Source organism: Manis pentadactyla, chromosome 7, assembly GCF_030020395.1.
Source record: "Manis pentadactyla isolate mManPen7 chromosome 7, mManPen7.hap1, whole genome shotgun sequence".
Lineage (NCBI taxonomy): Eukaryota > Metazoa > Chordata > Mammalia > Pholidota > Manidae > Manis > Manis pentadactyla.
In genome coordinates, this window is record NC_080025.1 from 95,437,861 (window position 1) to 95,461,803 (window position 23,943).

The window sequence follows — 23,943 nt, forward strand, 5'->3', positions numbered from 1 at the left end:
GTTAGATCCTAGAGTGTGAAAGCGGGGAGGTGCTGGGAGGCTTGAGAGCAGCAAAACAGGGTCCAAACCACATAGGGCCTTGTAGGTAAGACTTGAAGACTTTGTCTTAAAAAATTAAGGATCCTGAACTGAGATTATGAATTGGAGGATTAGAAATAAGAGTGACATAGTAAGATTTCTGTTTTGGAAAACTTATTTGGACTGCAGGTTGGAGAATGAGTCAGAGACAAGAGTAGAGGCAAAGAAAGTAGCTATTAAATGGCTAAGAGAAATTCAGATGAGGGGTAATTGTGCTAGAGCCAGGGGTGACGGCTGGAGAGATGGAGAATAGTGGACATCTTCAAGACGTGGGTAAGAGAAAAGGTTGACCAAGAAAGAAAGGTGTAAGGGAGATTGCCGGAAGAGCTGCTTTGTAGAGATGATATTCAGGTTTCTGCAAGATGAGTTTGAAGTGTCTGTGTGATTTCCTAGGAGAGAGTTCATGAGCAGTTCTGAAGTTGGGTTGAATGAGTAAGAGTTTGGGGAAGAGAGATCTAAGATGGAGATTAGCATTTTCCCCTCCCTGAGATATTATTTACTAAGTATTCAAATAATGTTTGAGGATTGTAAGTTGTATGTTCCTTGTTGCCATTTCTGAGAAGAAGGTTAAGTTAGGCTTGTTAGAACTTGTTGGGAAGTTGTGTTTATTTTTGAAAGTCAGTGATCCTTCAATGAAGAGATCATCTGACTCTAATTCAGGACAAGTGGAGACTTCCTCTTGATGCTAACTGTAACATTGTGGTGTGAGGCTCAGTGCCCTAGAACTTTGCTGTTTCTCTTTGTTCTCAGTGTTAAATTCGGCCTGGGGAGCATTCCTTCAGAGAAACACAGAAGCATCATGGCTGGAGTGTGGGCTCTGGAGCCAGGTTGCCAGAGTTTAAGTTCTGGTTCTGCCATTTACCAATGGTGTGACTGCCATTTACCAAAAAATGCAAACTATTTAATGTCTCTGAGTTTGTTTTATCACTAATAAATTGGTAAAAATATTACCTACATCATATGTTGTTGTAAGAAATGAGTTAATATAAGAGCATTTAGAACAGAAAACTGAAGAAATGTTAGCCGTCATCATTATTACTGTTGTTAATAGATGGAGGCTCAGTGTGTGGAGGCAAGAGAGAACTATTTTTTTGTTAAACGTGAGGCATGCACTACAGGTGCATTTTGCCTGGAATGCCCAAAGTGTTTCTGAATTTCTGAGACATCTGCACTGAAGACTGAGTTGCAGGCTGTGCTGCAGCGGTTAGTTATCCTCTTTCATTATGGGAGTGGCTGGCTGTGTATTAGGAGGAAGCTGGGCCAATGTAAGAGTGTTCTGTTTTGTTTCTACCCCCAGTGATGCTCTCTTACAGACCTGTGATTTTGCTTCTCACCTGAAGAAATAGTGTTTCCTGGTAGGTTTTTCTACTCCCTGAAAAACAAAGCAAAATTCCTATTTAAACTTGTAGGTACACTGAAGTCATCATGAGAATGGGTTCTTTTTCCATTTTCTTTTTGGAAAACTTTTGCTTTTTCATGTGTAATCCAAATGGACTGGGAGAGGGAAGACAGACTGGGGGGTCAAAGTACTGATGTTGGGGTCTGAGCCAATGAAAAGAATTGTGAAAACAGGGCTGACTGTGCTAAGTGTTCAGTTCTCCTGTACGGCTGCCCCTTGAACAGTTAAGCTCTTTCTTGATTTTCCCTGGAGTCCTACTAAGAAAAATAAAATCATTCAGAGAGACACAAAGAGGAAGAGAGAGGTGTTATGCTTATGGGATTGCTGTTTTTATGGTTGTGTTCTTTCCTATAAACTAATGCTTTGCTTTGAATTTGACAGGAATTTGAAAGTGATTATGTTATGTTTAAGTCCAAAATTTTGGATTTTGACAGAAGACTTGGGACAATTCTTTGTGAAGGTTTCTTTAACTGCCATGGTCTAGAAGCTGCATTTAAGGTTAGTTCTGAAGAAGCTTCCATAAAAACATTTTACTAATTAATAATTTAGACTGTGCAATAACAAGAATGAATACATTCCTTTGTGTTCCAGGTCAACTATTAACTAGTTACAATCTCTTCACATGAAGCTCATTAAATTATAAACTTTGAATAACGCAGTAATGACTAATGAAGTTTACTTTGGACAAGGTCAGTTGTAGGGCATTTGACTATTCATCTTTTCTTGCATTCACAGTGTTTTAGCTCCCATTACCAGTAGAGCAAGTCTGGCGTGGCTTCTGAAATATTGATCCAAAATTAAGCCACAATGAAACATGAAAAATATCTGTTAATTCAAGAATTTTATTCCTTTATCATTGTTTACATGTGTTGGGTACACTTGCCGACTTTATTACTCTGACAAACAATAATCAACTTACATACTGTATTTCATCAAATTTAAGACACCATCAATAATCAAACATGCCATTATTTTATTTTGTGTACCAATAAAGAAAAATGACAAGTCATGCCATTGATTTCATAATGTCCAATTACAGACACGTTAAAACATAAAAGAATGTTTGTCATAGTGTAGGGAAAAGGGACTTGATGTGAAACTTGCTTGTCAGAGAAGAGAATTGTAAGTCAAGTATAAATTCATATGACATCCCAAATAGAAATTGAGGCTGCGTTATCAGAAGAAACACAGTTGGAGAATCATGGGCACCATTTGTTGAAAATGACAGAGCAAAACAATATAACATACACAGACTTTATTTGTTTGTTGGATTTTGACCTTCAGATTCAAATGCATTGGTCAGATGGTGGTGAAGCTGCTAATGTCTTCTGGCCCCAGTCAATTATTTTAAATGGACACTTCAGGGGGATCAAATGGTTGTTTGTTTTTTAAGAGCTCATGGGTGACACTGAGGTGCTGCTGATCAAAATATACAGCCTGTTGTTATAAAACATTAAACCTCCTGTAATCCCATCTCTTAGAAATAACAATTGTATTTAATACTGTCAGTACTTTTTCTTGGACTGGATATGCATAGATAAGTTCTCTTTCACAAAAATGACACCTGATTCTCTTTGGTAACCATTTTTTACTTAGAAACCAGCTATAAATATTTTATTTTATAATAGAATTTGACGCTGTTATTTTTAGTGGCTGCATAGTATTCAATCATGCTCTCTGTTACTAGGGCTACTTTGCTTTCTTGCTTTTATAGATAACTGGAATAAAGAGCATAGATGAAGCATCAATCATAGAGGCTCATACCTTTTCTAATTCAAATCTCTCTTCCCTTCTCAAAACCACCAATATGGATTTGATTCTAGGACATGCCAGTTGTTTTGTTTTTCCTCCAAACAATTTTAGCTCTTTTTTGTCATGTGTTTTCTTCTTAAACTTTCCACATGTACCTTGTCTACTGAAACCTGTAAGATGAGCTCCTGCCTTGTAAGCCCTACAGGGATGGCACATCATCTTACAGCCCTTGTTACATAAAGATCATGTCCTGCAATGCCTTAGATAAAGCAGACACTTAATAACTGCTTCAGGTTAGGTGGGCTGACTGGCAGAGTACGGAAATGACGCAACAATGACAGTAAACTGCAGGAAGAGGAGTAACAGAGGAAAAAACTACTGGGTTGTGTTTTTAGGGAGAAAATGACTTCTACCATAGGTATAGGATGATGAACGGTTTACTGCTGTGTTCCAGGGAGTAAATATTTGCAGACTTTTCTCTGAAGACCATGATACAATGCGTGCTCTTGGCAAAGACATGGCCAGGTAGGACAGTGGCACTCAACACTGTCCCACTGTAGTACGAAGCTGTAGGTCAAAACCTACAATGTTGGTATCACTAAAAAAACAGAACAAAGGAAAACGCTAATGGATGTTTCTCTAAAGTTTACAGTGTGTCTTCATGAACGTAGACTGAAGTGCATAAGATTAAAAAGTATCTAGAGAAGTCTTCAGACAATATAATTGAAAACTATAAAATATTGAAGTGTATATGGTTCAGGCAGCAACAGATTAAAAACTCTGAAAGAGGCAAACCTAGGAAAAGATATAAATATGTACTACTTGAATAGTGGCAACAGCATTATGAAGAGTCATATTACATACTTAAATTGAGAGGTAGAAGAAAACTAAATCTTACAGGTCTCAAGTGGGATATTTAGGGAATGAAGTATATAGCAGGAGTCCATCTTTAATCTTTTGAGGTTGGTATGAAGAAAAAGTCTATATTCTTTATAAAATAGCTCTTAGTTCCACTCTGACAAGGAAGTGAGAGGTTCAAGTGACATTTATTCTCATATGGAGAATAATTTTTATGTATGGGATGATGTTGAAAAATTATGATAATATGTACTGCCTAAAAGGTTAAGACTTATTTTTACTACTGCTTTCTGGCTTTACAGCCTCCTACAAGAATATTTTCTGTGTCATTCCTCCTTTACACTTGGAGTTAAGTCCCACTAAGCATGCTAGGTAGGTAAGATGTGATGTAACTAGGAAGCTTGTGGCATTGTTTCAGTTGTGGTGATGTTAAGTGTTCGAAAATGTTGTGAAATGAATATTTCTCTGCTGTTGTTGGGGTACATTCCTTTGTTAAATCTACAAGGCAGTGTTTACATTAGAATGTTAGCATGAAATCCAAACTGAGCAAAACAATGGTCATAAGAAGAAAGTTAATAATTTACATTTTGCTAGGTAGCAGCTAATGAAGCAGATTTAAAATGCTTAGCAGTGTCTACAATAATTATCATATATTCCCAGGAAAAAAGTCAGAAGGTGTTTATCTAAACTGGCCTCTAAGATATGGTTAGATTTTCATTTTAGTTTGTAGTTATTTCATTGTGTTGAATTTTTTTTTCCTCCAGTGAATATAGTTTATGGAAATGTATATAAATGTTTACAATGAAGTTGTTTTTTTAAGAAAACAAATTTTTGGGGACACTCATTTCCCTGAGAGGAAGAAAAAAAAGCTCACTTTCTTTCACCACATTGCTAACAAGGTGTTAACCTTGGTATATGGTTTTCTGCCTCCTGGATTATATTTAGCTATTCTGAGGAAATATTTTCTTTGAAATAAAAACAAGTTATCCATATAACATGCCTAATAACTAACATTTTATGAAGCCTACACAGAGTAAGCAAATAACAAAATATTATTGAATGGCACGTTGGCTGCTGAGGGGCCACACGGGGAAGAACAGATTCCAGTGGCAGACTGCCCAATGTCAGATGTCAGCTCAGCCACTAGCTGTGTGAATTTGGGCGAGCTCCTGCCTCCCTATAACTCAGTGTCCTTATTTGGAGCAGGTGATAACAACATCTTTAAGGCCCTTGAAATATCGTGCCTGGTACCTAGTCAGCACTATAAAACATTGCTTACACAAAAACATGTACTTTAATTAATTGTTACTTGCAAAGAAAGCTGGGTCACATTAGCGTACAGAAGAATCTACAGGGCGCAAGATGATAAGACAGGAGGCTGATGGAAACCCACGGTGAGGCTCGGCAGGGAGCTCAGCTTTGTAGAAACTGGTAGTGAAGGTGAGTTTGGATCTAGGGCCTCCGCAGACTGAGCAAGAATTTGGGGGACCTGCACTCTTCTGCTTGCTCATAACATGGTCCTGTTTCAGTCCACGTCTTTTTTCTGTCTTGCTACTCTTTGGCTTCCTCTGCTTGCTAGTAGTTTCGGTTCACTCCTAATTTGGCTGGTATAGGTTCAGCCTGCTATGCCCTGTTTCTCTTCTGAGAGAGAATGTAGTTAGCTCAAGGCATTACTATGAGCCATGACGCTCATGTTGCAGGGACTGTCTGCTGCAGAGACGCTGTGCTTGGAACGGTCACCGGTGCTGCCTCGGGCCGCCGTGCTGGGGGTGGCTGGACGGTGTGGCCTGGACCTGGGCTGCCCCAGGCAGGATAGCTGCTGTGGCTGGTGCATCAGATAACTACTGATGGTGTGACCTAGAGGTTCTTGCTGTGGATATTCTTATATCTAAAGAGGACACATGTACAAGGGAAGAACAAATAAAGGATATATAAATTTTGCTTCTGCTTTATACCCACAAAGCATCTTCTAAAACTTTTCCTGGTACCCAGCAGGAAGAGGCAGTGGAATGTGTGAGCAGGGATTACTGACAAACTGTGGTTCATTTTTGCCTGCTTTCATTTTCTACTGAGGAAGGAAAACTACATGGAGAACTTGCTTTATTGGAAAAATATGTTTTAGATTTGGAGGTATTACAGGATATTTGTAGTTTCTTGATTTTTGCTCTACCTCTAGACATGTAAGTTTAATGGAGAAAATAGCTTTGTATTAAAAACTTCTGGTTCTTACGTTTCTTTTACTTTAATTTTTATAGCTTTTGACCATATCTGGGAATTTTCTGGAGAAACCAGTTGTCATGGAAATGTTCAGCCCACATTACAGCACACTAGTGCATATGTTTAATGCAGACTTGGATATGTGTAAACACTTATATAATGAACACATGAAACAGGTAAGTGAGGGATTTAAAGTTGAACACACCCAGAGCATCATTTTTGTGAATAATGGCCATCAGTAGAAATGTATTTAATGATATCTAAAGTTTAGATCTAGGCACTAGAACTTTTATGCTGTTATTTAATTGGTTTCCTTATAGAGAGGAAGAACATGCTTTAGGAATAACTCTACTGCTGAAATTACTTAACTCATATATTTTATATATTTGTACTGTAAAAGTACCAAAATAAACAATTGCTTATAAGGATGGAATGCACACTGATTGAATGTTCCCTTCCTTCCTTTTCACCAAAATATCAATTTGCAGATTGAACATGGAAATGTAGTTGTTAACAAGAATATGCCATTTACCTCAGGAAATATCAAATGGGCTAAAGAGATCCTTGAACGACTTCAAACATTTTGGTCAAACTTTGCATCTCTACAGTATCTGTAAGTACTTAGGCTAATTTCATGGTACAGTTATTCTAATGATACAGGCAGTTTTTATATAGTGGAGTGAGCTGTGCATTTTAGCAAGTAAAGAGTCATTGCCTTATGTAATTCTTCAGTGACTGAACTCAGTTCGTTCAGTTCATTGAATGAACTATATTCATTAAATATGCTTAACTGGACTCATAACTTCATATATTTCCATGTTTACAGGTCCTTCTTTTCTCTCTTCCTTTTATCCACAATATGTTTAGCTTTTTGTTACTATTTCTCCTTGCTCCAATAACTAGCATTCCTTTTATTTCACAGGCTTTCTCTACCTTCCTCTTCTTTGTAGGAACTGGTAACTCTTTGCTATTGGCATTTAGTAAAATTGTTGGAGTTCCATTCATTTCCTCACTGTATCTTCTACGGCAAAGACAATTTGAAAGCATCATTTGGCCTTTATTATTTCTCTTCCCTTATGGTTTTATATTTTATATTGAATATTATATTATTGCAAAGTAGTTAAGCTGAAATATATAGAAAAGTAGAAAAATTATTTGACCTTTTTTATTTCTCTTATGGTTTTATTTTTTCTATTGAGTATTATATTATTGCAAAGTAGTTAAGCTGAAATCTGATATACAGACAAGTAGAAAAATTGTATTTCTGCAGATTCTTGGAAAGTCCTGATGATGCTTTAGTTTATCAGAAGTATATTGAAATGACAACTTTGCTAGACCAATTTGAAAATCGTATCTATAATGAATGGAAAAGTAACGTGGATGAAATCTGTGAATTCAATTTGAATCAACCTTTGGTTAAGTTCAATGCCATAAATGGTCTTCTCAGTGTCAACTTTGATCCAAAGGTAGGGGTTTGATGTTTTTAAAATATCTTATAGATGCTGTTATTATAATATATTCCTGATACTTCCAGTCATTTTTATTTTATTTTGGGAAAACATCAGTGCTATGAAGAATATAACTGGAAAATAGGTCTTTATTTTGGAGATTTGTTTTCCAAATCCTATATCAATTATTCTTCATTTTTTTGCCTCGTAACTATTTATTTACCATTCCCACCTTTCCTGGATAATGGGTTACTTGAGAGTAGGATGCTTACATTTTATCTTTGTGTTCTGTATTTGTATCATAATGTCTGGCACTTGGCAATAATTAATAAGTGTTAGTTGAATACAATCATTACTCTTTTATCAGATATTTTCTGGCTTGATTATATTATGTAATAAACTACAGAAACTTGAATAGCAATTATATATATGTATGTGTGTATATTTATGTAGAGAGTACTACATGTACATATGTATGATAAATATGATATACATGTAGGTATAAATATGTTTAAACAACCTGTCTTCAAGTCTGAGAGCTTGGTAGGAGGCACAAAAGCTTTATTTTTTATTTACCTACACAAATATGCTTTACAGGAAGAATATCTAGAAGAATATCTATTTGTAAGGTGCCATTACAAAAAAAAATAGTAAACATCGGGGTGAATTTTTAGTAGTGAAGATCATATATTTGTTTTCCATGATTGCCCTTTTTTTCATGGTGGTCTGAGTGTATGCCCCAGAAGTGGGAAAGTTACCCTCACTGAGTTTGCCGTAATCTGCACCAAAGTTCTGATCTGTTCCCTTAAAATATTACAAAGTAGCATCACTTAACCTGGTTTGTAAACCTCAGCACACATATACAAATATATGACCTAGAAAACTGAGGATTCTAATTCATCAAAGTGACTTACAGAAGCTAAACTTCTGAGATATTTTAGGGATAATTCCTATGATTCTACCTGAAGAGATTATAAACACAAAACATACGGAACTAGTTAATCCATGGTGTGACAAGTTAAGGAAGTCAACTGGTTTACCTTTTTAAGCATGTTGCATAGATCTTTCCTCAGATCCTGTATTTAGGGGTACACTCAATTCTACAGCATGACACATATATTTCTAAAAATCGCTACTTTATGAAATATCACACAATAGCCAAGAAATGGAGGCAACCTAAGTGTCCATCAGTAGATGAATGGATAAAGAAGATGTGGTACATATACACAATGGAATATTATTCAGCCATAAGAAGAAAACAAATCCTACCATTTGCAACAACATGGTTGGAGCTAGAGGGTATTATGCTCAGTGAAATAAGCCAGGCGGAGAAAGACAAGTATCAAATGATTTCACTCATCTGTGAAGTATAAGAACAAAGAAAAAGTGAAGGAACAAAACAGCAGCAGAATCACAGAACCCAAGAATGGACTAACAGTTACCAAAGGAAAAGGGACTGGGGAGGATGGGTGGGAAGGGAGGGATAAGGGTGGGGAAAAAGAAAGGGGGCATTACGATTAGCATGTATAATGTGGTGGGTGGGGGAATGGGGAGGGCTGTGCAACACGGAGAAGACAGGTAGTGATTTTACAGCATCTTACTATGCTGATGGACAGTTACTGTAATGTGGTTTGTGGGGGGGACTTGGTGATGGGGGAAGTCTAGTAACCATAATGTTCTTCATGTAACTGTAGATTAATGATACCAAATAATAATAATAATAATACAATTTAAAAAAACATAGGGTTTATATAGAAAATGGGGGGCAGGGGTACAGTACTCAAAAACTTTTCCAGATAGGCACCTAGGAAGAACAGCGGCATAGTTTTATACATTTTAAATGGTTAAGTAATACATAAATACTACAGAAAATATGACGATTTCCCTTAAAGAACTGAAGTTTGCTCGTCGACGTGGGTGTTGGAAGGGTTGTGACTTGTGAGCTTCTGTGAAGTGGTAGAGGAGGGTTCCCTGAAACCAGGCAGGAAGTACCACCAGAAGTGGGTGGGCGGGCTTATCACACACCTGTGAGCTGAAGTACCTGGTGGATGTTTGAGGTGTATGCACATGAGCATTTTGCTTAGTCCTAAGACTGTCAGTTCAGTTGGGGGAACTTTTTAGCATTTACCTAGTGTTTCTTGCTGATGAAGTTTCAGATAAGGAATGACAAAATCTGTGGTACGCTCACATCGCTCCCTAGTTGATCAATCATGTTGGAACAAATTTTTGTTTTCAAAAATTATCGCACAATCAACAGAACTGGGAAGAGACCGAGACCCACTTATGGACTTCCATTTCAGATCTTGTGCATACGTTACTGTCTTTTGCTTGAATTCTTTCTCTTTGACAGTGGCCATAGTCAGTGATTTACACCTTTATAATTTATACTTCTACATCGGATGGAATGTGTAATTGTTGCCTTTAAAAAGCTTAAGAAATAAAATCCTCTTTACTTTGACAATTTGTAATAATCATTGGGTGAAATTTTAAGTGTTTTGATTTTAACCTATGTTAAAAGAGAATGATATTATTAAAATATGTAATAATTCTTTATTTTCTTTTAATAGCTAGTGGCTGTATTGAGAGAAGTGAAATACCTTTTGATGTTAAAGAAATCAGATGTGCCAGATTCAGCCTTAGCCATTTTCAAAAAAAGAAACACTATTTTAAAGGTTTGTGTTTTTAGATATTAGGGCATATTTTGAATAGAATTATTCTATATTTTAATAATTAACATGTTAACCCTATGATACTTTTATGTCTCTAAGGTAGAGAAAGTAGCTTTAATACATTAGGCACTTCCTGTTTTGGTATTTTTCTCTGCTCAGTACAACAGAAATCTTGAACTTAGTGTGCAAGGATATAATAAGCTGAAGCAGACTCTTCTGGAAGTTGAATACCCTCTCGTTAAAGATGAGCTGAGAGCCATGGATGAGCAGCTACAAGCAGCCGCAACGTCGCTGACATGGCAGGATGACTGCTGGGGATACATCGAGAGGGTGAGGACAGCCACCTCTGAGTTGGAGCACAGAGTGGAGCGCACACAGAGCAATGTTAAAGTCATCCAGCAAACGATGCAGGCCTGGGCTGAGTGTACGCTCCTTCCCAGGAGAGAGCACAGGAGGGAGACTGCCTTTACTCTGGAGGACAAGAGTCATCTGTTTGCTAGAAAATACAGGCTAATTCAAGAAGATGGCTACAAGATACACAACTTGGTAGAGGTAATTGCTTTCAAGGTCTTGAAATTTTATTGATCTCTTCTTTTAGGTTAGAAAAGAGGAGAAATATTTAATGTAATAATGCAGGACTCTCTTATTGGGCCTGAAAGAGCTTAATATATGGTTTTGTTAAATATTTAAAATGGAGGAATTTGTTACTTGCCTATAAATTCTGTAGCCCTCACTCTCCATATTCCTGAGGGAAGAGATTGGAATATGAGATATTTGATGGAACAATTTTGAAAGGCTAGAGATGAGATCCTAATCTTTGTCATGCTTACATCCTCTTTCCGATGCTATTAATAACTACAGGTGTTTGTTGAATGCCTAGATGAGCCAGTCATCTTTTTTACATCCTCTCATGTAACTCTCTCAGCCATCTCCTAAGGATGGCAGCAGGAATTGGTCTCCTTTTAACTAATGCTTGAGTTTTTAAAAACAGTAACAGGCACTATTCTAGGGTTGTCAACTTAAAGACAGAAAATAAAATAAAACTTAAGACAGGAAAATAAAAACAAACAAAAAACCTCAAAAAGTCCCCTTTCTCTTGGATCTTACATTCTAGTCAGGGAAGATAGAGAAAATAACAAATACATAATATGTCAATTGGTCAAAGGAGCAATGGTGAAAAATACAGCAGAGCAGAGGGAAAGGCAGGGAATTGTTATATATGTGGGGGTCTATTTTTTTATGAAGTGGGTTAGAAAGGCCTCTTTACTGAAGTTGTGTTTATGCAAAGAATTGAAAGGGAAAGGGAATGAGCCTTGTGGATATCAGGAAAAGCATGTTCTAGGTAGCAGAAAAGTGTAAAAGCTTTGTGGTAGGAGCATGGTTGCCCTGCTTAAGGATCAGTTAGAGAGCCCAGCATGCCTGAAGCAGAATTGGCAAGGGGAAGAGTGGTAGGGGATGAAGTTTGAAAGGTACTGTGGGGATATCACATGAGATCTTCAGGCTATTATAGGAACTTTGGCTTTTGCTCCGAGGGGAAATAGCCAGAGACTCTCTGCTCTAAGGTTTTCCCTTTTGAGCAGAATCTATAGGGAAGCAAGGAGATGGTAAACAGTGAGACCATTAAAAAATTTATTTTAATAATCCAGGTGATAATGGCTGGCAGGATGGTAATGATAGAAGCAGTCTGTGATAGATGTATTTTCAAGGTAGGACCTACACATTTGCTGTACTGAGTCAGGGGAAAGAAGTCAAGGATGACTTTAAGGTTTTTGGTTTGAGCATCTGGAAGATTTGAGTTTCCCTTTCCTGAAAAAAGTAGGACTGCGGGGAAACAGATTTTGTAGGAAAACACAGGATTTGGTTTGGGGCATGTTTGTGAGAGATATCTGCCCCAGGGGAGATTCTGAGTAGGCTGGTATTACAACTGTGAGTTCAGAGTAGAAGTCCAGACAAGTGATGCAGAATTGAGTGTTGGGAGCATGTATATCATATATAGAGCCATGGATTTAGATGAGATCATGTAGGAATTAATTGTCAATAGAGAAAAGGTCCAAGGACTGGCCTTGAAGTCATCCCTGGGGCCAGAGAGATGAGGAGGATCTAGCACAGGATATTGTAAAGGAGGCCAGTGGAGCAGAAGGAAATCAAGAGGTATGATGGCCTGGAAGTCACATCAAGAAGGATTTTAAGGAGGAGGAAGATTTTAATTCTGTCTCATCTTCAAAACAAGGCCAGAGATTGACCATCAGATATGGCAGCACCGAAGTCATTGGTGACTGTGACAGGAGCTCACTTGATGGAGGAAGCCTGCTTGGAGTGGGCTGCCGAGGGCACAGGAGAAATGGCACAAGAACACTAATACATTCCTGAGGAGTTCTGATGTGGTGGCACTAAAAACTGGGCAGGACCTCGGTGCATTTGTCAGGGATCGGGAGGATCTCATTTTTAATATGGCTAATGTTTCAGGATGATGATTATGTGTTATTTGGAATGATCTAGTAGAGAGGAAAAAGTTGTTGGAGGAAAGTCCTTGAAGGAATAGTATTTATATGAAATACATGTGGCAGCTGGCTTTAGGTAAGAGCATGGAGTGTTCATCTGGATTAGCAATAGGGAGAGAAGGCAAAGGAGAGGAACATGGGGCTCATGGGTGAGCAGCGCTGGTGATGGGGGCCTTGGGAAGCTAATTTCTCATTGCATCTGTCTTCTTGAGGGAAAAAGGACAGGAATTAAATAGCGTATTCTGTACTTCCTTCTGAGCATCCTGGTTATGTGGATGGAATCTTCTCTGTAGAGAGATGCAGTCCTCAGACCACAGTCTCTCTCCCTTGGGCAGGGCAGACAGACCACACACACAAACACACACACACACAGACAATATCTGCAAAGTATTTAGTGTATTTGACTCAGAAAGACTTTGAAACACTGGAAGAGAAAAATGAGTGCAGCTAGAGTGAAAACAAATCAAGGACTGTTCTCTGGGGCACACCACCCTTCAGAAGCTGGGCAGAAGACAGAGAACCAGGTAGAGGGGAGAGGAACAGCTGACACAGGAGGAAAACCATGGAAGCAGTGGAATCCTGGATGCTGAGTAAAGAAAGCATTTGAAGGGTAAGGAGCTTGCTTACCAAAAAGAAAGGTGTGGTACACTTGATATGATGTATTGAGTATGTGTGGCAAAAATTTAAAAAAACAAGAAAATTAATATAGATTTCAAAGTTTCAGTTGACTTCCAAGGTTGTTTAAAATTTTTAAGAACATTTTAATTTTCTCTGCTGATACCAATTTGCTAGGACAAAGACTTTGTCCCTGCCTTCTGTGACTCCTGCCTGTTTTAGCAGCCTAGGACTGCTGTAACAAAATACCACAGGCAGGTCTTTAAACAGCAGAAATTTATTCTCTTACAGTACAGAGCTTGAACTCTGAAATCAGGGTGGGCAGAGCCATACTCCCTTTGAAGGCTCAACCTAAAGCCTGGGTAGTCTTGAGGGAATTGCAGCGGGGGTTCCACGATGTCTAGAATTTTTTTCTCAGCAGTATCTGAACTTAGTCATGCCATTGACTATTCCTACTTGTTCACTGATATGCTGTGAATTTTTCTGTGACTTTTAGGATACCTTACAATTGTTTAGGCATTAGAACCTGTCTCACAGAGAACAGATGATGGATTACAATTAGTTTCTTCTGTTACATGTTCTAAGTACTAAAAAATACATATTTCCTAAACCCTAATCTGGGGGTTTAGACCAGTAAGATTTATGAATCCTGATTAAGACGCATTGAAAATATTGCCAATATATGGCTAGAAATTGCTACAAAACAAGGTTTTGCAGAGAGAGAGATTGAAATTTTTGTACTAATTAATAGATTTTTTTTTTTCCCTTAAGTCAAAAATAAAAAGCTTTGCCGTTACTATTCTTAGAATGAGACCTGGAGAAGACTTACAATTTAAGGGAACTCAACTTCAAAACAGAGATGAAACGATTAGTTGTTTCTATAAATTGCAAATTTTAAGTAATTTTTTTTCCCCTCTTAGCAGCACATGATTTTGAACCTGGTCCTCAGACTTCCACCGAGGAATGTGGTTTGGGAAAGCTGTGGAAATAAGGCAGTGGGTGTGTCCGTTTCGCCTGTTTGTGCTGCAGCCTTTGTGGCTGTGGGATCTCAGGGCGGAGTCCGCAGTCAGAGCAGCAGAGGGAGAGAGGAGGGCGGACCATGAAGACTGGGTCTGGATGCAGCCTGGGCAATCATCGAGTGACCCCAAGCTCTCTTTTCTTTTTCTCCCCTTACCCTAAATTGCTTAAAATACAACAATTCTTATAACTAACACTACAGTGATATAAACTGGATCTCTTGGGATGAAAAAGTATAAACCATGAGGCAATTACAGGTACAATACTATGATGTGTTGGAAAGAACTCTATACAGGGCAGCCAAGAAGGCTGGTTTCTTTTCCTAGCTCAGCTGCTAATTTCCTACAAATGTGACACCGGATGTACTTTTGGTCTTTGTTTTCATATTTTTTAAATGAGACCAAACAAGATGATCATTAAAGATTTTTTTTTCCAGTTCTAAGAAATATACTTCTTGCTAGTGCCTACAAAGGAGCCAAGACTGCTGCATACAGTTGCCCAGTATGTGTACTGTACAATCCCAGGGGTACAGGTCACATAAACTACACAGGTGTGAATAGTTCCACCTGGATGGTGGGTAAGACAGCATCTCTAAAACGAGCAGTTCTTAAAGTTGTTTGAGGGCAAGAAACCCCTAAAACAAAGAACTTGTTCATTTGTGCTCTGCTTTACCAGGAGCTAGACCACCTCTGCGGTTCTGATTCTTGCATGTAGCACACACTTTGAATCCTGGATTATATATCCATAGTACCAAATAAAGTCTACCTTATAATTAGCTCTCATTCCAGTGTCTCCTTTTCTCTGTACCACGGTTTCTACCTTGGGCATCTGCCCTCTGGCCTGCATAGACTATATAACCTTTGCCACTCAGAGGTATCTCTGGAATAAACCTTGCTGCCCACCTGACCCTTTTCAAATCTATGTCTCTAGGCCTGCCACACTCTGTGCCCAACCTCTAACAGTCCTTAACCACTTCCATCACTGGCCCTGCCATTCTCCTCTGACCTGTCCATTGCTTCACGCACACTTTTAGGAGATGCTGAGGTAGAACTTCACATTATTGAAGCACAAAGGGAGCTTAGACTTCACCAGGCAAGTGTTTCCTAAGCTCTTTATCAGGAGCTAGATTCATCTCTGTGTGCGAGTGATATAAACTGGATCCCTTGGGATGAAAAAGTATACTTTTCATTTACTATTCACTTGGCTGCTTGCAGGTGGTTTGCAAAATGTATTCTTTGTGTTTGGAAACTACTGGGTTAAACCAAGTTAAGTGGACTTCAATATAATAGATACACTGTGTCTCCAAGAATGGCCTTGAGACATAGCACTTTGCTGACTTAATGATCTTTGGATAGCTCAGAACAGCGTTCTCTGTAGGGCTGGTTTGGGAAATGTCATTTATAAGTAAGGTCCTGGAAGGCAAAGCCCAAGGCCACATAGAGTTATGTGAAAAATTAGAAGGCCAGTCTGGTACATCTGGAATGCATTGGGAACTAATGTGTACCTTGTTTGTATATGAAGTAGCCATCTTCAAGATGATTTTCCTTTAAAGGGTGACTTATGAATGTATTTTGTAAATGAACTAAATGTTAACAAAATCCTGCTGACATCTTTACCATTGAGCTCAAGGTTCTGCAAGCTAGCATTTGAATGCTCCTGTGCGATGCACTAAAATGCATCCCTTCTTTAACAATCCATTTAAATGGAGCACTTTCATTTTTATACGCATTACTGTTTATACTCATCTACTAATACTTGTATGTTTCTAGGAGAATAGGAAGCTCTTCAGAGCCAGTCCTTCTCTGGAGACCTGGAAGATTTATGTAGAATTCATTGATGACATCGTGGTGGAAGGCTTTTTTCAGGCTATAATGCACGACTTAGACTTCTTCCTGATGAATACGGAGAAACAGTTGAAATCCGTACCATTTTTTCAAGTACAAATGATCTTAATGCCCCCTGAGATTGTGTTTAAACCTTCTTTAGAAAGAGAAGCTGGTGATGGCTTCTATGATCTGGTAGAAGAAATGCTCTGCAGTAGTTTTAGAATGTCTGCCCAGATGAAGCGAGTAGCAGCACATCTGGAAATTGCAAATTATCAGGTATTTTCTTTGTAAATGGATATTAGTCTTTAAAGATTAAAAAATAAATTGGCATAATGGAGAGCACAAGGAAAGTAGAATTTAGAAAAGGCATCACAATTTTTTATTTTACCGACTACTTTCCTTTTGAGAAATTGCTGTGTGATAATGTTGTGTTGCATATAATTGACAGAGCAAGGTTGGTTTTAATAAATGCTTGGTTTTCTTCTCATTTAGAATGATATGGATAACATGTTAGGCCTGGTAGAGGTCAGGCAGGAGATTATGAAGAGAGTGGAAGATGTCATCAACAAAGTCTTGGACTTCAGAAATACCCTGGATGTACACTCTTACTTCTGGGTGGATGACCGAGCTGAGTTCATGAAGCATTTTCTCCTGTGTGGCCATACTGTGTCCTCTGAGGAAACGGATGCTCATGTAAATGAAGATGCCCCCGAACAACCACCAACTCTTGAACAATTCAAAGAACAGGCAAGGAAAACCCTTAGCATTTGACGTAGTTATTGGTTTTTAATTGAGTTGTTATAAATTTTGTTCTAATTATAGATTGACACTTACGAGGCTTTATACGTTCAAATGAGCAAGTTTGATGACTTCCAAGTGTTTGATAGTTGGCTCAAGGTGGACATGAAGCCTTTCAAACTGAGCTTGCTAAACATTATTAAGAAATGGAGCTGGATGTTTAAGGAGCACCTTTTGAGATTTGTCATTGGCAGGTAGCCCTTTGTGCTTTGATATTTGGAATTATGACTTTTAACATCTGATTGCTTTCTAAAATTGAAGTTTTTCAAAGAGCATTGAAACTGCCTGTTTATAATAAAGATAAGTAGTGTTATCTTAGGTAAATAATGAAAGTAAGATTCAGTTAGAAGTCTTATACTTCTAAATGTTTTAATGAGCTTAATTTTTGTTTGTGTGTATGTATTTAATAGTCTGAGTGAGCTACAAGAATTTATAAAGGAGACAGATGCCGGTCTTCAGAGAGAGTTAAATGAGGGGGATCATGATGGGTTAGTTGAAATCATGGGGCATCTTCTGGCTGTAAGAAGCCGACAGAGACCTACTGATGAACTCTTTGAACCACTGAAAGAAACCATCACACTCTTGGAAACCTACGGACAGAAGATGCCTGAGCAAGTCTATATTCAGCTAGAGGTAAGAGTAGTAGTAGTAAAATAATCATGATTACCATAAATTGCTCATTTCCTTTTGCCCAATTCTTTACATGCATCTCTTATACACCCTCATAATAACCTACACTGTAGATATTAATGCTTTCATTTTACAGGTTAGAAATCTGAAACTTAAAGGGATTTAATAATTTTTTCAAGGTTACACAAATAGTAACTAACATTCAAAGTATTGCATCCAAATCAACTACCTTAAAAGGAACAGTGCTCATTTAGGTGTATTTATTCACCTATGTTTGTTAATATAACACTATGTAGCCTTTTCCCTGCTGGTAAAACTCCCATCAATTCTCTTATAACAGATCACGTGCAAGCATGCCCATCAAACTGACACATGACATTTCTTCCATCAAAGGCTGAGTTTATCCCCACTTCCTTTGAATTTTGAGCTGAATTTGTGGCTTGCTTTGAACAATATATGTAGTTAAACTGAGGTTATGCTCATTCTGAACTTAGGCCTTCAGATGTATGGAAACCTCTGTTTTCATACTGTTAGAGACTGCTGTAGAGTCCACATGGAGAAAGAAAGAACCCGAATCTAGGTGTGTTTCATGCCACAACACTCACTCTGAAGCTGCTGTGCCCCAGTGTCGTTGTCTCTCAAGGCATTTAGGTGATGAGAGCCTGAGCTTTTTTCACTTTTACTGTCACTTTCACACATGAACTATGTCCCAGCTATTTTTCTTTTAAAACTGCCTGCCAGTTGAAAAGTATCCTAGTCTTTGGACACATCATGGACATGTTAATAGAGAATAAATAAAGCCCAATTTGGATGGAGAAGTCACTGTGTCTCCTAAACAGGATTTCTGTCATCCTCCAATTTTCATGCACTGAGAGAACTTGGTGGCTGCCATGTGCCAAATGATGAACAATGTCCTTTTAGTTATAACTGAAACCATGAATGCAGATTTCACAGTTGAGACTCTATTCCATGCCTCAGTAGATTTACATCATCCACCAACTTCCAGGATGGGCTTACTTTTAACCTTGCAAATGTGATCTGTAGACACATTAACTAAAAAATGGATTGAATTCTATTTCAGTCATTAGAGCGTGGAACTCAAATTTGGATTTGTTTCCAAGTACTGTATGAGTCCATCTCATCTGCTTGCCTCAGAGCAATGCTTCATCTTCACGAAAAGATTCCTCCAGATACCTCATTTTTAAGATTTGTCTATGCTGTCTCCAATATCCCACTTTCTGTTCTTTTCCTTTTTCTTGAGGTGAAATTTGCAGTTCACATAGCATAAAAGTAACCATTTCAAGGTGAGTGGCCTTTTGTACATTCACAGTGTTGTGTCACCACCACTTGCATCTAGTTTCAAAACATTTTCCTTACCCCAAAAAGGAACTCCATTCCCAGCAGCTGTGATTCCCCCCACCCTCACCACCAAGCCTGGGCTTCCACCAATCATTGGCTGTCTCTGTGGGTTTACTTATTCCAGATCCTGCATGTAAATGGAATTATACAATATGTGACATTTTTTGTCTGGTTTCTTTCCCTTGGCATAATATTTTTTGAGGTTCGATCACATTGTAGCATGTATCACTACTCCATTCCTTTTTATGGCTGAATAACGTTCCACTGTGTGTATACACTGTAACTTGAGCATCTCTCATCCATTGACAGCCTTCTGGATTGTTTCTGTCTTGGGGCTTTTGTGAATAGTGCTGCTGGGAACCTCGGTGCACATGTATTTGTTTGAGGCCCTGTTTTCAGTTCTTTGGGGCATATACTTAGGACTGTAACTGCTAGGTCATGTGGTAATTCTAAGTTTAACTCTTGGAAGAACTACCAAATGGTTTCTTCACACAGCTGCTCCATTTTATATCTCTCATTTTGTTTTGTGAGAATTAAATACCACAATGCATTTACAAGTACTCTTTTGACTATAAAGTTATATAGAACTAATAAACATGAATTACTGAATTATTAAATTCTATTTAAGTGTAAAACTGTCCTTAGAATTAAAAATCCAGTTAGACATGGACTGAGGTAAGATGTGGATAAACAGATATATAATAAGAGTAAGAGATGAAATAGTTACAATGGAATGCACTATGAATATCTGTTTTTAGAAAGATTTGGATGTTCTTTGAGTCAGATCTTGGACCTTAAAGTATATCATAGAGAAACCAATCATAAACAAGTATTTGATGTGGGGGAGTTTACTCCTGGCCTCCAGAGTTTGTATTATAAAAATTTGACTCACTACTTAAGGTTAATGAAGTATTGAAAGTATTAGGCTTTATAGTATTTTTAAAGTGAGCCACCCTATTAGCTATGTGTGTGCTTCTGTGTCAGTAATTCAGGCTGGCTTGGAAGGGAAATAAGATTCATAGGCAGTACAAGTTACATGTGGAGGATAACAGTGCCCTGATTTCATTTTAATTTAAGCAATTTGATTACTTTAAGCAATTTAAGTTTTTGTTTCTTCTTCATAATCATTAGCAGGCACATTTTCCAAATACTTGACTATGCTTGGTTCTGTGCTTAAAAAAAAACCCTTAAAGATGTGGTTGTGTCTTCACAACCCCCATCTACAATAGACTGTGAAGCTTGATTAAATTTATAATCTGCAGACATTATCCAGTCCCTTCCTTGCTAAGACACCTCCCTTGACAGCCCAGCCTCTCAATACTGTCTAGTTTCTATAAGAGCCCTAATCTCATTCCATCCTGCCCTGGGAATCTTACCTTACAGGCTCTCGGGATCTACCCGTCTGCCTGTTGAAACCCAGTCATTCCTTCCAGCCTCAGGTTCAGTGTTCCTTCCTTGAATGGATTGTATCAGTTACACTTTGGAAATCATTGGATCTTTTGGTTTTCAATGAAAATCCATTTTTATCAAGTGGAAGCTTATTTGGAATCCCCAAAGTAGATTGGTATAAAGCAGGTAACAGCAGGTCTAGTGTAGTCAAAGAGGGTTGAGGGGTCTGAGCTCACTAATGTGACCCATGGCCCCTGCAGGGACTCCATGGGATACTTATGTTCCATGGGATCATTTGGAAATGCAAAGTGAGATTCTGTACAGATGAGGATGCAGAGTTTCAATGAGAAGAAGGATGCAAGAACGATATGAAGCACAAGTAGGTTTAGAGCCCAGGTCTCTTGGTTCCTAGCCTGACACAACACTTGCCTCCCAAGTGTTTTAATTCCATAATTCACAGACCTCCTGCTGGAAGTTAACACATCCTGTCACACAGAATAGTTACTCATTCACTCAGACAGAAGATAAAATAGTGTAAGTCAAAGAATGTGTTTTTGCAGCACCCTCCACCCCACACGTAAAATTTCTACTTAGTGCAGTGCATTCTTCATGATTGACAGTTACTGAATCATTCATCAAGTATTTATCAAGGGTTACAAAGTAGGCTTTAGAATCTTTGGTTTTTGTGCTTCAGCTACACAAGTAGAGTCCCACCACTGTGGGTAGCTCTTTATGACAAAACAATTTCAGTGTCCCAGGAGATGACCAGAGAAACAATGCTTTGTTAGTCTGGATGCAAGGAGTGCTTTTCAAAAGCTGTTATGCTCAGTGTTCCTCAAAGAAAATATCCTGCTGTTGTCCTATGTGCCCTGCAGTCAGAGAGAGCAGATCGAGCTGCTACCTGAACTGTATATTGCTTCTTTTGTCTTACATCAAGGAAGAGGAAATAACCTTCCCTTCCATTTGCCTCTTCTACTTCAGAAATCCTAGGCATAGAAAATTGACCTAACCTAAGTGCTCAAACTCTCCATCAAGACAGAGTACACACAGAGCTTCAGGGGCTAAGGGAAAACGGGGTGAGACTGACTGACATTTTCTTCTCTGCTCTACCACATTCAAAACATCTATTCATCTGTTGAATTTCTAACCATTGACTCCATTTCTAGGATTTCTATTTCTCCATTTCTCCATGTTAGAGATCAGAAAAGTCATTTCCAGAGCACTTTAATTTCCACTCCCACAGTCAGACAATTTGAAAACTTGTATTTATTTTGAAAAAGTTTTCATTTATTCTGAGATAAGTCTTGTACCAGAGGGCAACTCTGGCTTATGCTGAGAAGATCCACACCCAGAGGTACGAGTAGGTCAGCCTGGCTCTAAACCTGTTAGTCACTTTAATCTTTTTTGGGATAAATTCTTTCTCTTATATTAGATAAAAAGATGTCATGGGCTGGTGCAAAGCGATTAGAATTAATCCTTAATTAATTAAAATGAACTTAATCCTATGGCATTGCTCTGCAGTAATTTCTCATTTGCACCTTTGTTTTTGCAGGAATTACCTGAAAGATGGGAAACTACCAAAAAGATTGCAGTGACTGTCAGACATGAAGTTTCCCCTCTCCAAAATGCTGAAGTCACTCTTATAAGGAAAAAATGTATTTTGTTTGATGTAAGCTAGCTACCCATTTTTTTTGTTTGATTTTTTTTTTTTTAAAGAAAGCTTTTACAAAGACAACTGAAGCTATTTGTTTGAGATTCATTTTCAATTTTTTCTGCCCTGATTAGCGGAAGCAGGCCGAGTTCAGAGAGAGATTCAGACTCTCTGCGCCTTTTGGTTTTAATGCAGAGAACCCATATGCGGTACTTGATAAGGTAATGCTGATCTCAGTTATCTTGTGTATTACAAGAGCTATTTTAGAAAATAAATTTAGACACTGAGATACTGCTATATTTTGTCTTGATATGGCAGTTAGTTATTGGAGTTGAGAATTAACTATTTAAAACCCTGTTATAAACAATTTTCCCCAAGTAAATTATACTGTTTTAACTCATGTCTCCCAAAATCACTGTCATTATTAAAGTAGTCATACTAGTAAACATAACAACTATTCCTGTTTTCAGCACTTGCACTATATATATCAAAAGAACGTTTTAAAGCATATTTACTTTGTTGCTTTCAGTTCTTGCAATTTCTCTGTAATGTAGCTTCTATTTTCCTTTCCCCAGATTAAGAAACAATCTTGTACAATTAAGTAACTTGGACATTACATAGTCAGTAAGTAGTAACTAGTAATAAAATTCTAGCTGTCTAAATTATTTTTTAAAAATCAAGACTGTTTCCCATGTAATGTTTTGTGAGGATTTTAACCATACTGAGGAAGGCCCATAATTTATTCTTAACAAATATTATGTAGACATGAAGTCCTAGTTTATAATGAGCTTCTTTATTACAGTTGACTGTAAGAATGAATGTAATGGACAAATAATCCAAAATGATGAATAATTAGTATGAAGCTTGAAAAAAGTGTTTTAAACTTTTATAAGAAAATGAGTATTTTTGTTTCTCCAGAAATTATTTTTTAATATTAGAAAAAGGGTTTTTTTCTGATTATAAAAATAATGCATTGTTTTGTAGAAAATTTGGAAATACATGAAGTCATCACAAAGAAAATAAAACATAATTCTAGCACTTGGCAACAGTTATCCATATAAATTCACTGGCAACACTTTTCTCTCAGGAGAGCACAACATTTTGCAGATACTTTCTAATTTATTCTTCAGAGCAGATGTGTGAGGATTGGTTGGAATAGAGTAGTGCATCCTTTTATTGTCATTATGGAGAAGTCAAAATAGCAAATTTACTGACTAGCACAGAGTCTTTGATGGCAATGTCTACTATCTATTGATTCTGGCCTCTAATAATAAAATAACCTGAATAATTAATTTGTCTAGTGTTTTTCAGTTGTAGAAAACTTTCCCTTGTAACATTCTGCTATGTACTTGCATATTTATTCACCTATACTCTAGTTCAGAGGTGTGATTTAAGGGAGATGAGTTTGTGATTGGAGGTGGAAAACCAGAGCCAAGACCTCTCTGGTCCCTTCACTTGCATAGCACCATGCTTTATTTAAAATCTTCATGCTTAAGCCAACAAAATGAAAAGAGTGTATGGCTCCTCATAAAGCTATAATATGGCTATATATATGAGAATGGTGTGCATGCATAGAAATACATAGGAACAGATGAACTGTGGACCTGCCCATCCCATGTTGTCCAATAGGGTAGCCACCAGCCACATGTGGCTGTGGATCACTTATTATGTGGCTTGTGCAACTAGGAAACTAAGCTTCAATTTTTTATTTCATTGTACTTAAATTTTAAAACTTC

At 37.8% G+C, this 23,943-nt stretch overlaps 1 protein-coding gene across 1 annotated transcript in view; it reads left to right on the forward strand.

Annotated features, from left to right (window-relative positions):
- The window catches only part of DNAH11 (dynein axonemal heavy chain 11), a 363,375-nt gene that overhangs the window by 67,368 nt on the left and 272,064 nt on the right, over positions 1–23,943 (forward strand). Inside the window, exons 9-20 of the mRNA XM_057504579.1 lie at positions 1,859–1,975; positions 6,343–6,480; positions 6,793–6,917; positions 7,575–7,770; positions 10,320–10,424; positions 10,581–10,973; positions 16,324–16,656; positions 16,873–17,127; positions 17,203–17,372; positions 17,589–17,811; positions 22,109–22,225; positions 22,342–22,428. Coding sequence (XP_057360562.1) covers positions 1,859–1,975; positions 6,343–6,480; positions 6,793–6,917; positions 7,575–7,770; positions 10,320–10,424; positions 10,581–10,973; positions 16,324–16,656; positions 16,873–17,127; positions 17,203–17,372; positions 17,589–17,811; positions 22,109–22,225; positions 22,342–22,428 — 2,259 coding nt within the window. The remainder of the gene's footprint in view (positions 1–1,858; positions 1,976–6,342; positions 6,481–6,792; positions 6,918–7,574; positions 7,771–10,319; positions 10,425–10,580; positions 10,974–16,323; positions 16,657–16,872; positions 17,128–17,202; positions 17,373–17,588; positions 17,812–22,108; positions 22,226–22,341; positions 22,429–23,943) is intronic.